We start from the raw sequence: 17,844 nt of genomic DNA on the forward strand, positions 1-17,844 counted from the left end.
CGTTCCACCGCTGCACGGAGACATCTTTATAGGACCTCGTCTCGGAGCACAGTATGCAGTGACGGGTGAGGTTCTATATGGGGCTAACCTCATAGTCATATCTAACACTATAACTACAATGTAAGCTGTGTTTTTCACACTACAGGTAATAGCTGTGCTTTAGGGCACAGCTAACGGGGATCCTAATAAATAAACTACATGCTGAGAGCCCTGCGGCCCTGCCGCAGTGAGTAAACTGTCCACGGCAGTCCCCTTGACGTCGCTGGCAAAAATAAATCAAACCTACAACCAATCAGAAAAGCCCAAAGGATACACCCGCCCTACATTTGCATACTTGGCCCTGGTTGGTTTCTCACAACCTAAAGTCCACCCTACATTTGCATACTGGGCCCCTGGTTGCTTCCTCACGACTTGTGAGCCGTGAAATATTTGAATAAATGAGCGGGCCAGACCTAATTTGCCAAGGACAATTTGTCTTTGCAATGCCAGATTTGTCTGGGTACGCAAGGCTAGGAAATCATATGGCTGGCTTATACTGGGGTAGAAATGACGCCACCAACTGGGCTGAGAGCTCATTCTACCAGAGGTATGTCAGCAGCATCCTGGGAGTTATGTATGGGAACCTCGATCCAGGATGTTTGTTTAGCAGCCTTATTAATTGTAGGTGCCTTAAAGCTATACTGTGTAAGATTCTCAACTAGTGGTCAGTAGCCATATAGCAAACCGCGGTCGCGTTCGCGTCTTTCGCCCGTTTTTCGTACCTTCACACCCCCGCGTCTGCCTCCACAACGCCGAGAGCTATCTTTGGAGGGGTCCCTGGTTCCTGTGCGTTCAGGCATTCCGGAGAAACGGACTACTTCACCCTGCCTGGTAGGCGAGATTACCTTTTGAGTAAAGAGACACACGGGCGACTACAAATATGGCGACCCCACTTCAAGATGCGCTGTGATTGGCCGGTAGTGTACCATCTGTGCATGATCGGCGATGTGATTGGGCAACGTATACACAACGTATACAGATGATGCAGATTACGTCAATTTTGCGCGAAATCCGGTCCACGGCCAGGATCATAGAAAACATATAAAGAGAAGGCTTCAGAAGCTGAAAATAACGGAGTGGGTGTTCTAAAACTTTAGCGATTTAACAGTTAGGACAATTTTAAGATTTGTTTTATAAAAAAAGTTACATGGTACAACTTTAATTTCAGTGATACAAGCCTGTTGGGATTGTATCACTCGATAAGACCGCTGAGCAAGACATTATCCCTTACTTAACATATTCTCTACCAAACAGATTGTATTTGTATTTATATTGTATGAACATAATCTACTATACAGATTGGACTAAATTACATGAATTACATTAAATGTTACATAGTGCCGCTGTAATAGAAAACTACACTAAAACTAAGACATTTAAAGCGATAAAAACCAACAAACCCACATTAACAACTATAACTAAAACAGCAAACTTGAAATTGAAAACACAATTTCAGTTTAAACAAAAAAAGCTAAACTATTAATAATCTTTGCTCCTGATGCACAGGTGCAAAGTTCCCACATGTTTATTTCCCAGCAGCATTTGGCATGAACACATGTTTTCCAGTCAGTCAGTGATAGTTCTCACCAAAGGTGATCGGGTGATGTGAACAGGAACCTCCTCATACTGTATATAAAGAGCCCTCACCAAGGACTCTCCACCAGCTGTCTGGCCTCTCTGACCCAGGATGGTAAGTATTTCACTGACCTGAAGAGACAACAGGGATATTTGTTTTGTATGTTCAGTAGTGGACAGTAATGAAGTACAGCTAGTACAATTAGGCTAGTACATGTATGTTGATTTTTTTATTGGAATGACATAAATACCTTTTTAAGAGCTCTTACGGTCTGGTTACCACACCAGTACCTTTGTCAGTTCCAATCCAAAAATGCCAAAAGTTAAAATCACAATTTTTCTGCAGATTCGAAAATTGGGAAAATTGTCTAATTTTTAGATTTTTATTTTAGGAGCTTTGTCTAAATAAAAATAAATGCCAAAATAAGAATCACAAAATAAGAAAAGACTTTTCAGATTTTTTTGCAGGCCAGAAAATTTGAAAACTAATTTTTGAAAAGAAATGTGTGTGTTTTTTATTCAATTCCTACCTAGCCATCAGATTATATTACGCTCCCTCGACCCTTGATATGAAAAGGTTTGAGAACCACTGTACCAATCTTTTTTTTCCTTCTTTTTTTTTTCTGTCCAATTTTTCATCTTAGCCCATGTATGAAGTAGTGTTGGTCCTGTGTCTCCTGACCCCGGTGGTTGTGAGTTCCCTGCCAGTAGACTGTGCTGATGTTTCCAACCTGGACAACACGGCTCCCAGTGGAGTCTACACCATCTATCCTGTTGATGATGATACTGCTGTCCAGGTCTACTGTGACATGGACACTGATGGAGGAAAATGGACCGTAAGAATACTTCAATGTCCTACAGGATACTTGTATTTATATGTCACTGTTATGTCATCTTACTAGATTATGCAGAAAAGGTTTAGGCCTACTGAATGCATTGAATGTGTGTGAAATTTCATATCCATGGGTGGCACTAAGTTAAAGGTAGTGTATTTTTTCCCCCTTCAAATCTAATTTATATAATTATTCAGAATCAGATGATAATAATATAAAGTGTTTCAGTGACCCCATCCCTCCAGATGTTTAATACACAGGAAACACATTTTAAGGGGTAGTAATCCTGGTCTCTATACTGCCTCCACCTGGCCTGATCGAGGGGAAAGGAACTGGTTGGAATAACGTGTTCCTTCTACACGCTACGTCCTACCGGGGATACTCCCCGTGTCAGGTGATAAGACGCAGCCTGTTCACTTTTCATGCACTGAAGGAAGCATGAGCTCAGTTCGAGGCTCTCCCCAGGTTGGCAGAGGGAGAGCAGAGCCCAGGATTACAGCTTAGGCAATTGGCACTGGGAGAAAAATGGGTTACAAAGTGTTAAGTAAAATGCTATCATAAAAATCTAGAACAAAAAAGGGTTAATTTGAGATTTCTGTTTATTTCATAGGCAACAAACAAGTGTTGATGAAGCCTGCATTCTTTACTCTCAAGCCTATACGAACCCCCACCTTTGAGAAGAATTTTAAGTTTGAATTTGCATGCACAAATTTCCCCTGTGCTTTAAGCCTTGCACTGCCTCTGTTTTCTGTGCTGTGCTGGGTTGTTTTTTCTTTTTCTTTTTTAAAGGGGAAGACCACCCATTTTCAATATTGAACTGTGTCATTAATATACCTTAGAGGAGTTGTGTGGAAATTAAAAAGAAAAGTTGATGACATCACACATTGTACTTTACAATACAAACCTCAAAATCAATCCTCCAGTTCTAGGCAACACAGAAGGGGCGAACTTTTTTTCTATTTCCACACAACTCCTCTAAGGTATATTAATGACATATTTCAATATTGAAAATGGGTGGTCTTCCCCTTTAACTGAACAAACACTCTAGTCTACAGCAATGATTAAGACCAGAATATAGAGAAATTCTTCGCTTATTTAAACAAAACAAATATTACATACTGCATCTTAATTTTAAAAAATCCACCTAATCCAAGGATATGCAACATTTTGGAGAGAAATAGTTTGGGCCTTACTTCGATCTTTGTTTTGCTGTGTGGAAGATCTGAGTCTGCCAGCTTAAAACTCATACTGATAAGTGTCAATGTATGCTTCGATGTTTCTCTCTATCTGCCTCTCTCTCTTTCTGTTTTTCACTTCCCCACTCTGTGATTTAAGGTTTTTCAAAGACGGATGGATGGCACAGTGGGATTTATCAGACCCTGGGTGCATTACAAGAGTGGTTTTGGCAATGCTGATGGAGAATACTGGCTAGGTGAGAAGCATGCTGAATAAACATTTGCTGTCAACAGGTAAATGTATAAACTACTTGATATTAAATGGTTGATAGACACAACACTCTAATGCAGGAGTCGTCATTGTTTTTCAGGCCAAGGACCCCTTAGCTGAGAAAGAGATGAAGCAGGGACCCCAAATACACATGCTTCAAAAGCCCTGCGGGGCAAAAACCAATCCACTTGAGCTCATTTTCCCGAAAATTAACATTTTAGAGTTAGGAGGTTTCAGCCCGACAGCAGAGATATGTTTGTCAATAGATTACTAAAATACAATAATTTGGGACTTTTAGCCTACTTAACATTATTTCTTCATTGTGGTATTGCTAACTTTACTTAAAACAAATGCTTTATGTCCTGTAGGTCTGGAGAGCCTGTTCTATCTGACCTTCAAAAGGAGTCAGCTGAGAGTGGACATGGAGGACTTCAGTGGCAGCACTGCGTTTGCTCAGTACAGTTCCTTCTACATCGACTCTGAGGAGCATGGATACATGTTACATGTTGGTCGTTTCACGGATGGAGGAGCAGGTATGTTTGGAAATCTGAATCAACTTTATTGTCATCACTGGTTTACAGGTGCACCTTCTATCCATTCCATTTTATTTTGTTTTCCAGAAAGGGACCCCAAGAAAGGGGGGCCAACACGCACAGACACGCACACGACACAACACATTGTGAGCTTGTAGATCTGCTACCCGAAAATAATGTAACAATATAAACAGTAGTAAAAATCCACTCGCAAGAGTCGCATGCAATTATTTTCATTCTAAAAACGGATTAATTATTTGGGAGATGAACTGGTCGTGTAATAAACATGTTTCTTATATGTTTATTATACAGTATTTATGTTCTATTTTTTTTTTTTTAAATCTACTGATTTGTACTGTTGATGATGATGCAAAATGATGATGATGATGATGTGGTCAGTGTTGTACACTTATCTTCTTTCTCTCTTTAACTCTTTCCTCACAGGAGATTCACTGAGCTATCACAATGGACAGAAATTCTCCACTCTAGACCGAGACCAGGATGGCGGTTCAGGACAATGTGGTAAAGCAGAGATGGGAGGGTTCTGGTACAACAATTGCCATCATACTAATCCCAATGGACTTTATCTGTGGGGAGATTATACTGGGAGTAGTGCTTATGGTGTTACATGGTATCATTGGAAAGGTCACTGGTATTCCCTGAAGTCCATCAGTATGAAGGTCAGACCTCTACCTAGAAGAGAAGAGGATGAACAGACAGATGAATAGATTCATAGTCTTACACTTCAAACACATGCAGGTCAGGATTCTAATGTGTTAAAGACTGTTTATACACTGTCATATGTAGTGGTGGAAATTGGAAAGTAACACAATTTTTTTTTTACTTTACCTCTTTTACTTTACTTAAAGCTATACTGTGTAAGTTGCTCAACTAGTGGCCAGTAGCGGTATTGCTTTTTTCGTCCGTTTTTCGGCCGGAGTCGTCGCGGACCACCGCCGCGGACCACCGGAGCGGCGCCAGCAAACCACCGCGACCGATAGTAATCCGTGGAGGGGTAGAGCGCATGGTAGAACGTAATTTTCTGGCCAGGATTTGTGGATTAAGAGGTTAAAATCCTTCACCATGGTAACTAGACCAGGTCAACCTGGTTGTGCCAGACCCCCTGTCTGTCATCATCATTTATGACATCATGCCTTTTGTAGGCATGTCATCATCATGTCATCATCATATATACCCTTTATATAGAAAACCCGGACCGACATTTGCTTATGTAGGCCTACCCATTTCATGGGTCTGGCAAACACTGTAGCCAAGCGGAGGCGCTTCCTGGAGACCAGAGCAGATAAGCTGTGATTGGCCGGTAGTGTACCATGTGTGCATGATCGGCGATGTGATTGGGCAACGTATACACAACGTATACAGATGATGCAGATTACGTCATTTTGGCGCGAAATCCCGCCCCTGTCACTGCTAAGAAGAAAACATATAAAGAGAAGGCTTCAGAAGCTGAAAATAACGGAGTGGGTGTTCTAAAACTTTAGCGATTTAACAGTTAGGACAATTTTAAGATTTGTTTTATAAAAAAAGTTACATGGTACAACTTTAATTTTCTTTGCTTCCACTCCAGTACATCTCAGAAGCAAATATTACACTTTGAAAACATGATTCAACTAAAACTATTTGAAATGTATAGTTAGTTAAAAGATTTTGATCAAGACTACAAAATATAGGCTACAATAAGCAATTATACCCTATATTACATTTCACCTATTCACAAATACAAGGTCACAACACATCTCATCGCAACACGTGTGCTTCTCTTATTTCTAGATTATTCTATTTGTCGTGCACACAAAATAAAAGTAAAAGAACTTTACAGATCAAGGTTCTTTAAACAACAATTTATTTAATGGTTCTTGAAAGAACCCTTAACCAATTAAACCCTATCATCGACCGGTGTCCCCCAGCTAGGGCTCTATACTTGTTCAGTCTGTTTCTCTCTACATCAAATGGCTTTGTCCAAAATAGTCGATCTACAAGCTAAGACAGTTCTAGCAATTAGCCAGTAGCTATGCCCCTCCCCTAAAAGCTTTTGTCCAATGCTAACTTAGCAACCGGCAGCTTGCCAAGGCTGTTGCCAAGGCAAAGCTTGGCAAGCAGGAAGTTATTCTAAGCTAGCATTGGACAAAAGCTTTTTGGGAGGGGCATAGCTACTGGCTAAATTACAGAACTCCTGACCTTCCGGCATGTCTGAACTCCTGCCTGATTACTTGGTTCTGATTATCTGTCTGATACCTGTCTGTTTATGTAGTTTAATCTCCTGGTTATGACTCTTGCTTGTATTCTGGATTACGTCCTTGCATTTATTTCATATTTACAAAACAAATATGTCGACAACTAACTGTTTTTATTGTAAAATATGATTACATCATGAATGAAACTATTAGATGCATGTTATTCCCTTCTCGTGACTGTAATAAAGCAAGTAATCAACAGTTGAGACATTTTTACTTTACTTGAGTATTTCCAATTTCTAACACATTTACTACCACTACATCTCAGAGGCAGATTTTGTACTTTTACTACATTTATTTGAAAACTTTAGTTACTAGATGGAGTACTTATTTTTATTTTTATTTTGTTTGATTATTATTACAAAACATACTAGGGCCCTATATACATCTCGGCCATTTGAAAATAGGTACAATACGTTTGAAATGGGACATTCTGCACAATGAGACTTAAATGATGTGTAACAGTCAGAGTGTTTCTACATTGCAGTACAGATACTTTTACTTAAGCAAAACATTTGAGTAATTTTCCACCACTGGACGGTTCCATGTCCCATGTCTTCCAACCTGGAGCACTCCCACCTCTGTCCAGCCTTTTCAGGCTGTGACCCACCAAAATAATCATATTTGAACTGGGGACCCCCCAACCTGATAAGCACTTGGAATATATGAGTTCAACTTTAGTTACTAGTTGTAGGGGTTAGAGATCAACCCCTACAACCCCACCCGTTCACTCAGATCAGCCAACACAGGGATGCTGACAGAACCCTCGCTAAAAACCCCAGGACAAAAATCCACTCATTCTAGACAATTTGCCCTCCTGGCCCCTAAACTGTGGAATAAACTCCCTGTCGCACTTAAAACTACTGTACAGCCTCACTCCCTGGCTTCCGCCGTGGACTGAAGACTCACCTCTTCAGACTCCACCTAAACCCATAACACATACTGTAACACTCCCCTTCCCTCAATGACCACACATGACGCTAGATAGCATTTTTTAGCTTTTAGAAGTTTTTTACTGAGTATAGGTGCGTGGTCTACATATGTTAATGTTTTTTTCTAGATTCATATTCTTATGCATTTGTTATATTGTTATATTGTTGTTAATGTAGTAGCATACTGACATATTATCTTGCTTATTATAGTGATGTGTATTACCTGCTTATTAGTCGCTTTGGATCAAAAGTGTCTGCTAAATACCTAAACTGTAAACTGTAAACTGTATGAGTTGACGCTCCGTTCCACAAATATTGTGTAATCGACGATCTACGAGCGTGTAACTATGTGTGTGTTAAAAAAAAAAAAAGAAGTGTAAACATATTTGAGAAAATAGAAACATTCAACAACAGTTCTTCTCACCACTGTATTCTTCATAAACAGCACAGTTTCAGTGTTTAAATAAAAGCTGGTGGTGGCTGTGTAGAACAGCAGAAGGTGGGGGGGCACATACAGTTGACTCTGTAGCTATTACTAGAATGACACAAATGATCTTCTAGAGTTTATTTTGCATAACTGGGCTTTTAGATATTGAACAGATTAATCAGTATAACTTAAAGGTGATACACCATGAAATTTCACTTTTCCTATTTTAAAACCTTTTTTGGGGTCCCACTAGCACCTTCTATCCTCACAAAGTCCCATTTCTGACCATTGTGTCTTTCTCTGGTTTTGGGAAGGTGGAGGTTAAAAGCATCCCACGGGTTCTCAAAACAGGCTGTCTAGATTTGCTGCCGTCGCTGACGTCATCGACGGCCGTTTTTGAAGATTTATTTTTATTATAATTTTTTAAAAGATTTTTTTCAGTTCAGGCCAAAGGTGGTACTGCAGCTGAAAATGCTCTGAGAGCCATTCAAAAATGAGAGAGGCTCTCTATTCAGGAGTGGCAATTTAGCCTCAAACCTTTTGAAACAATATGACATAAATACTTTTTAAATGCATGGTGCTTTAATAATCTCTCTCTCACACAGGTCGTGTGTGTTTACTGGCATTTACCTATTTTCTAAGAGGAGGGGTTATACTGTGTACTGTTTCTCAATGTATGGTCTGGGGACCACCAGGGGTCCACTGTCCACTCTTCTTTTGTGTATCTTATGTCATGTCCATGCTCTTGTCTCTGGTCCCAATTGGAAGAGGCCGGCCTCTGAAGTTGAATGGTGAGAGACCAATATCGCCACCATCACCAGGGATCCAAATGGACCGTTATGGGTCCATAACACTGAGAGAGTGTAGGCCTACTGTATAAATGGAAGCATTGTGTTATCTTTTTGACCCCAATCTACAATGTAAAGTTCTCAGTGTTCATTTAACTCTGGGAGTGTACAAATGGATCCAAAATGGATCTGACAGTGCTGTAAGATCATATCATGACACAGTTACTGTCATTCTGAACATACAGCACAACTTTCAGCTTCAGTCACCATCTGACTGAGCAGCACAGTCCTTTTTCTACAACTTGATAATTGTAAATTGTGTCTTTTGAACAAGTTAGAAGTTAGTTTTGGTTACTGTAAGTGCTATGAGGTATTTTAATCATAATTCGGGGGAAATGATAAGTTCGACAGAGCAAAAAAGGCCCAGTTGGTGCACTCAAATTCTCACAAAGTGAACTTGGCACACTCCAACTTGCAAGGTTATTATAGTTAAGTAAACCTAACAAATTAACTGCAACTAGAATTGACAAAACATCTTTACTGAAATAAAGATTAGGCACTAGGTAAAACATATAACTAAGCAAAACAAACAAAGCAAAAGTTAGGGGTTCAGTGTTTTGCTCCAGGACACTTTGTCACTGGAGGAGCTGGGATTGAACCAGGGACCTTTCTGAGTTCAGTGCTGAATAAAACCAACATGACTGACATGCAGACCAACACCATTTCTTTTTTCATTTGATGAAAAGGAATCTGGAGTTAGGGTGTGTTGTGTTAAAAGAAAGCTACAGTAAAAGTGTAAAACTGTGATTTTTAAAAGAATATACAAACTAAACTAAACCAACAAACCCACATAAAAAAAAACTAATAAAATGAACTTGAAAACACATCGTCAAAACCATTTAAACATTTTAAACAAATAAAAAAGGCAAAGCTATTAATAACCTTTGCTCCTGATGCACAGGTGCAAAGTTCCCACATGTTTATTTCCCAGCAGCATTTGGCATGAACACATGTTTTCCAGTCAGTCTGATAGAAGTTCTCACCAAAGGTGTTTGGATGATGTGTACAGTAACCTCCTCATACTGTATATAAAGGACCCTCACCAAGGACTGTCCACCAGCTGTCTGGCCTCTCTGACCCACGATGGTAAGTATTTCACTGACCTATAATAACACATATTCTTCTTCTTCTTAAAATATCTTCTTTCACATCAGGACATTGTAATGATCATTAGACTCATAGCAATGACCCATAACTCCCAGTCAGAGTTCAGAGTTTGAATGAGTTTTGCATACGATATAAGGGGACACACAATATATATTATTTTTTTATTATTAGTTATCATTTATTATTATTATTTTAAACAGGGAAAGCATCTGGGTCATTTTAGATTTCGGGTACGTTGGCTATTCAAACATAGCAGATATACAAGCTCATATATACAACCATTTATTTTGAATTTCTTTATTTTTCACATTTTTGAAAAATCTTGAAAGAGAGAACTACTGATTTAGAAGGCATTTGTGGAATTAGTCTCAGGGCTTAATGGGTTGATTTGAATCAAAGAAAGAGACTCTCTCTCTCTCACACGTAGTGTGTCAGTGATCACCCTCCCCTCTGCTAATGTGGGCACCCATGCCTAACCCTGATCTTTACTTTGACTCAAGTACTTTGTCCACCACTACGTTTGACTAGACTAGACTAGAGGTGTCCACATTCTTTTCAAAGGGGGACACATTTGAACATAATGAAAAAGTGTAGGAGCGAGTGCATATCCTGTTCTGTCATACTGACTGTTGTACCTTTGGATCATAAGTCGTATCGAAATGTGTCACATTATACAACAATTTAATTTAACTACAGTGCAGCGCAATATTACTTGTATTTTGTTGGCAGTGTAGCCAAATCTAGGTGTTTCATTTAAATACATTTTCTCTGTCGGGTGGAAACCTTTATTTTTATGTCCAAAAGTGTTACTTTTCAGGATTCAAATTCAAAAGTCGTAGATCTACAAGCTCAAAGCTCATTATTTGTGTGATGCTGTAGTGTGATCAAGTAGGGCATTCATTTACAAAAAAAAAGGTTTAGGAGGGAAGCCGTGGACTAAATAAAATCTGCCCTCATGCCACGAATGACCCCCAGGCCGCATCAGACAAGACATCTGATATTTTTTTTATGCAGACTAGTATAACCGAATATTAATTTCATACATAGAATGTAAAATCTTAATGAGCTATTTTAGTTTTGGCCGAGACTAGGCCTGTTTATGCAGTTGTCCTGTAAACTTCATTGGGTTCCCAGGGGGTCCCCAGCAAAATTGGTTATGATGGTCGAATTATATACAAATCTTGTATGGGGGTCCCTAGCACAAAATACTGTCAGATGGGGGTCTGCGGCCAAATACATAAAGATTTTGGGGGTCCTTGACGTTCTGCAGTTCTACAACCACCGTTTTATGGCATAATTGTTGTTATAAATAAGTTATAACATATTGGTAATTGTCACCATTGTCAAAAGACAAACACAAATACATGTTTTTATTCTCCACATTTTGGATGGCAGCCATTTGAAGTAGTGTTGGTCCTGTGTCTCCTGACCCCGGTGGTTGTGAGTTCCCTGCCAGTAGACTGTGCTGATGTCTACGATCTGGACAACAGAGCTCCCAGTGGGGTCTACACCATCTATCCTGTTGATGATGACACTGTTGTCCAGGTCTACTGTGACATGGACACTGATGGAGGAAAATGGACCGTAAGAATAGTTCAATGTCCTACAGGATACTTGTATCTTTATTTCTCTGTAAACGTAATACATTATGCAGAAAATGTTTACTGAATGCATTGAAAGTGTGATATGTCATATCCATGGATGGTTAAAGGTAGTGTAAGTAGTAAGCCTTGCCAAGCATAACTCCTGTTTCTGTAGAGCAGTGGTTCTCAACCTGTGGGTCGGGACCCCCAGGGGGGTCGCCAAATTATTTTGGGGGGTCCCCAGATGATTAACTTGTTTTCTCTCTCAACAGTAAACAAACCCAACATAGAGTTCAAGTGTATAGAGGGTTTATGCACATTTCTAAAGTGACAATTTAAGGACTTTTTAATACCCCTAAAATGACAAATTAAACATTGGCCAAATTGTCAAATATTAGAGGCAGAAATTGTGAAAATAGCAGATCTTCATGCTCACAAGTCACAACGCCTCGCAACGCGAGGCGTTGTGAGCATGTAGATCTGCTATTTTCACAATAGAACCGTGTTATACAAAATGTTATGCCTCAACTCTTAGTGCTCATCAGGTTGGGGGTCCCCAGTTAAAATATGATTATTTTGGGGGTCACAGCCTGAAAATGTTGAGAACCACTGCGGTAGAGTGAGGCAGCTTGATGTACAAGTTCATATCCTGGACGCTAGTATGTCACAGGAACTTATCCCCTATCCAAACCTTGATGCTGAGTGCAGCATTTGAGTCTTTTGTATGAACCAGCTTGGGATCGAACCCCAACCTCCCAGTCTCAGGGCGGACACTCTTAACCACAAGGCCACTGGGCTGGTACTAAGTGGAAGTTATTGTTCAAATCTAACCTATTTTCAGATAATAACAATGTAAAGTGTTTATCCTGTGGCCTCTATGTGTTCTCTCTCCATTGGATCAAATGTTGTATCCTGACCTGAATTTTATGATTACTTAAGTCAAGAGCTGGAGAGACGTAGCCTGACTCCAGCCCACTCTGTGGACTGCTCAGCTCAGTCTGAAATCAGGCTAGGAGAGACAGGGAGAAACCTGTTTTTGAATACACTCTCGGCTACAGCAATCATCTCTATTATTACTATTATTGAATAGAATGCAGCTTTAACTAGCTTTCTCAAATATGCAACATTTTGCAGAAAGCCAAAGAGTTTAGTTCTTAATTCCATCTTTTACTTTGGTGTCTGGTAGTTATGTGTTATGCAAGCTTAACACACGTACTGGTGCAAGCCCAAGTTTATTCAAGCCTCAGCGTAAAAGTAATCCGAGTAAATGTAATCCGAGTATGTCTTGAATATTTTGCTATAGTATTTTCTTTCACTCAGAACAGAAAAATTATAACAATCGCGGGCATCAGTGCTTTTGCAACGGCCGGTAGAGAAGGCCACATTTAAACATGAACGTGATTTAAAAGGAGCTGATGAAGAGATGAATGAATGCACTTTTGTGAATCTCACAACACAGGCTGTAATGAGGAGCCCCGACTTCCTGGTCACGAGAACTCACGTTGCATTTCAGGAATTGGAGTGTTTCTCTTCCCAGGCGGGTGCCTCGTACAGTAGGAGCTACAGCTTACTGTAGCTTACTGTACAACGCGTCAAGCACGCCATGGTCACCGGGAGACATCAAAGAGTTTGACGAGTTGGCATGTCGTGTGCATCCGATGTGTTAAAACTCATACTGATATGACCTTTAAGTGTCAGTTAAACTGCTTCAATGTACACACGTTTTATATACACATGTGAGATATGCATGTGTATGATATTGTTGTTGATTAAATCATATTTTTATCCCCTCTATATCTCTATTTCTGCCTCTTTCTCTCTCTCTCTCTCTCTCTCTCTCTCTCTCTCTCTCTCTCTCTCTCTCTCTCTCTCTCTCTCTCTCTGTTTTTCACTTCCACTTCTCTCCCCTGTTTTTCTGCCAAGGTTTTTCAAAGACGGATGGATGGCTCAGTGGGATTCACCAGACCCTGGGACCAATACAAGAGAGGTTTTGGCAACGCTGATGGAGAATATTGGCTAGGTGAGATGACCAAACATATAGTACCATATTATAATTTATAATGAGCATTAGTGAGGACCAAATATATGAAGATAGGTTGAACATGGGTGAAGTGGTCCTTTAAAGGTGATACACCATGCATTTAAAAAGTATTTATGTCATATTGTTTATGTCCCAAAAACGTTTTTCAAAAGGTTTGAGGCTAAATTACCACTCCTGAATAGAGAGCCTCTCTCATTTTGAATGGCTCTCAGAGCATTTTAAGCTGCAGTACCACCTTTGACCTGAACTTCAAAAACGGCCGTCGATGACGTCATCGACGGCAGCAAATCTGGACAGCCTGTATTGAGAACCTGTGGATGCTTTTAACCTCCGCCTTCCCAAAACCAGAGAAAGACACAACGGTCAGAAATGGGAATTTGTGAGGATAGAAGGTGCTAGTGGGACCCCAAAAAAAGGTTTTAAAATAGGAAAAGTGAAATTTCATGGTGTATCACCTTTAAGTAAAAATAGAAATATTCCAAGTGCTTTTTCCACCACTGGTCTTCATGTCCTATAGGTCTGGAGAACATCTACTATCTGACCTACAAAAGGAGTCAGCTGAGAGTGGACATGGAGGACTTCAGTGGGAACACTGTGTTTGCTCAGTACAGTTCCTTCTACATCGACTCTGAGGAGCATGGATACAGGCTGCATGTTGATCATTTCACAGATGGAGGAGCAGGTATGTTTAAGAAATCCCAGTCAACTTTTTTTGAATGTTTTTGCATAAGCTCCATATTTGTTGAGCAGTGCTAGCCACTCCAATATGTGACTTTGTGTGTAATAAGTAATACATATTTGATACACTGTCCAGTGTTTTGATTGAACAATATGTGGGACCATCATACCGGTACATCATCATCATACTGTACTTAGCGTGCTACTCAAACCCACACTGTTTCTTCAGGGACTGTATTTTCTAGTGTGAAGTGCTCACCCCCATAGTTTAGTTCAGGGGTCTTCAACAGGGTGTCCGAGACCCCTAGGGGGTCCTCAGAGTTACTACAGGGGGTCCTCCAAATCTTTGTGATGTTCTCCTTTTTTATATTAACCACTTGAACCCTAGCTTCCGTATTCTTAGAACTTAGCTGTGAGGCGTTGTGAACTTGTAGATCGGCTATTTTTGGCAAAGAGCTTTGGTGTAGAGGGGAAAAAGAGAAGTCTGTTTTTGGATGTGAAAATGTCAGTGTTAGACACATGCAATTATTTTCATTCAAAAAATAAATCATTTGGGAGATTAAATGGTGGTGTCCTTTTTAACACTACAGTAAGACAAGTACTAATTTATGATGATAATAATAATGATGATGATGATGATGATGATGATGATGATGATCATGATGATGATGATGATGAAGTGGTCAGTGTTGTATTGCACTTACCTTCTCTTTATTAACTATTTCCACACAGGAGACTCACTGAGCGATCACAATGGACAGAAATTCTCCACTCTAGACCGAGACCAGGATAGTCATCCATCATTCCATTGTGCTCTAGCACGTCTGGGGGGGGTACTGGTACAACAGTTGTGTTTATTCAAATCCCAATGGAGTTTATCTGTGGGGAGCTTATGACTCAACTGTTGTTGAAAATGTTGGTGTTTATTGGTATCATTGGAAAGGTTACTACTATTCCCTGAAGTCCATCAGTATGAAGGTCAGACCTCTACCTAGAAGAGAAGAAGATGAACAGACAGATGAATAGATTCATTGTCGGACACTTCAAACACATGCAGGTCAGGACTCTAATGTGCTAAATACCTTTTATACACTGTCATACAGTATGTGGTGGAAAAGTAAAGTAAAGTACTTTTACTGAAGTATTGTGAAATGTTGAGGTACCTTTACTTCATGTCAGTATTGAAAATGTTCAATACTTTATGCTTCTACTGTACTAGCCTACATCTCAGAAGCAAAGGCTGTGCTTTTTACTACACTGCAATTATAATGGCTTTACTTTTTTACTCCACTGCAATTTGAATGGTTCTAGAACAAACCCTTAACCAAATAAGCCCTACATATGATACGTCCATACGTCATCACCCGGTGTCTCCCAAGGCTCTGTACTAGTTCAGCTCCTCTTTCCCTCTACACCAAATGTCTTAGTAAAAAAAAAATACCCAATGAACAAGCTATGACTCCTGAACCTTGCTGTCTGAACTCCTGCCTGATTACCTGGTTCTGAATATCTGTCTGATCCTTGTCTGTTAAGTTAGTTTGATCTCCTGGTTATGACTCTTGCCTGTATTCTGGACTACGTTCTTGGATTTATTTCACATTTACAAAACATACCATAGACAGTTTTTAATTGTAAAATGAGATCATATCATGTGTGAAAGTAACTAATTAACACTATGTTATTCCCTTTTACGTAATGACTCAAATAAAAATAGTAAGCATCATAGTGTTTTCATGTATTTCATTTTCTGTGTTTGAGGAAAATTCGCTCAGTCAAATACCTTGTAAGTGAGCATACTTTGCCAATAAACAGATTCTGTTTCAAATGTTCCCTATCTTGCTCTTTTAGGATACGGTTTTGGATATTTTTTTGTATTGAAAACTTTATTCGAAGTTTGCATAGGAAAAGGTACAGTTTCATGATGGTACAGTTCACTGGTACAAGGTCTACTAAAAGGAGATCCTAGAAATGCACTTGGCTTATTCAGGAAACCATTGAAGTATCTCATATAACATTGAATGACAGACGGATAGAACACAGTACTATAGATATAGTCAGGAAAAAGCGGAAAATAAATAAATAAATAAAATGCAGTAGGTAAATACAAAGAAGGGTCAGGGGAGGGGAGGGCTGGGCTATAGGTTTGTTTTTACCAGCCCTACCCTCCCCTGACCCTTCTTTGTATTGTAACACAATACAGTTACGTTTATTTTGTGAACTGATGCCTTGTTTTTGTCATTAGTTTTAGTTAACTATTATGCAATTGTGTAATTTTATTCAATTAAAACTTTGAATACAAGGCTTACTACTTACAACAAGAGTATTTTTAAAGGGTGCATAGCTGTATTTTAAAACAAAATGTTCAAGATATTTACCATTCTATCTTAACATGGAGATTTTTTAAATTTTTATCCCACGGTTTTGTAACCCATTTTCACCCGGTGCCAATTGCCTAAGCTGTAATCCTGGGCTCTGCTCTCCCTCTGCCAACCTGGGGAGGACCCCGAACTGAGCTCCTGCTTCCTTCAATGCACGATTGAGGAGTGAGCAGACCGCTTCTTATCATAGGGCAGGAGTTTCCCCAGTTGGACATAGAGTGTGGAAGGAACACGTTATTCCCACAAGTTCCTTTTCCCTCCATCAGGCTGACCAGGTCGAGGCAGTACAGAGACCATTACGGCATGTTTTCTTTTTGTGAGGATACCTATAGGAGACACGGGGAGAACATGCAAACTGCACACTGAAAAGCCCTTTCACCAACCCCACCCTAGCGTATGGCAGATGTGACTTTTAAGGATTGGAATCCAACTGTTACTGATTGGCCAGGCGCGAGGACCAATGAAATTGAATGCTGCCCTCAGGTCACATTCCAATCCTTAAAAGTCACATCTGCTAGGCTATGGGCACCCATGACACGGAGGAGGGAACAGGCCCCCAGTGCCCTCTCAACAATTTTGATGTAATTCTCTTTTTCTTATTTACAGTGTCATGTTGAACAAAACCCATGGTTTATGAAAACCTCAAGTTCTCACAAATATTCCCTCAAAGGATTAATTCACCTCCAAAATGACTTTTATTCTATTGATTACTCACGTCATGGAGACTTTTTTTGTATTTGTCGCATTCCTAAGACACATTTTTGATTTGAGTATATTTACCCCAAATGCAATATTTTGATGACAAAATTGTAATCAATGTGTTCTCTTATAGGAATACGACAATACAAAAAAGAAAATGAATAATTCTCAGATATAGTTTTTGTATTCTGGGGATGACTGACTATGACCGATTTGAAAAACCAGTAATAGCCTACAGTAGGCCTAACCTCCCACACAAACCACCAACATATAGTAGACCTACCGGTATATGGTGGTCTGGAGGTGCAAAACACAATAGTTCAACAAATCGGGAAACAATCGTTCAGAAAAACTGAGGGTAGAAGGAACTCTCAGTCTATCTCTGTATAGAAAGCTGACGATGGCTGTGTACGGAAACACATCTGCATGTTGTGCTATTCTATTAATCTGTACCATTCTGCTGCACACAT

The 17,844-nt window shown here is 39.7% G+C and overlaps 1 protein-coding gene across 1 annotated transcript; it reads left to right on the forward strand.

Moving 5' to 3' along the window:
* Nucleotides 1–2,261: 2,261 nt before the first annotated feature.
* Nucleotides 2,262–15,193, forward strand: LOC308296564 (microfibril-associated glycoprotein 4-like; the record flags this gene model as incomplete). The annotated part of the gene is made up of 4 exons (XM_080739864.1): nucleotides 2,262–2,450; nucleotides 13,502–13,598; nucleotides 14,137–14,301; nucleotides 15,030–15,193. The coding sequence occupies 4 exons, from the start codon at nucleotides 2,262–2,264 to the stop codon at nucleotides 15,191–15,193; spliced, it is 615 nt and encodes a 204-aa protein (XP_080595990.1).
* Nucleotides 15,194–17,844: the final 2,651 nt, after the last annotated feature.

Source organism: Nannobrachium achirus, assembly GCF_963921795.1.
Source record: "Nannobrachium achirus genome assembly, chromosome: 2".
NCBI classification, from domain to species: domain Eukaryota; kingdom Metazoa; phylum Chordata; class Actinopteri; order Myctophiformes; family Myctophidae; genus Nannobrachium; species Nannobrachium achirus.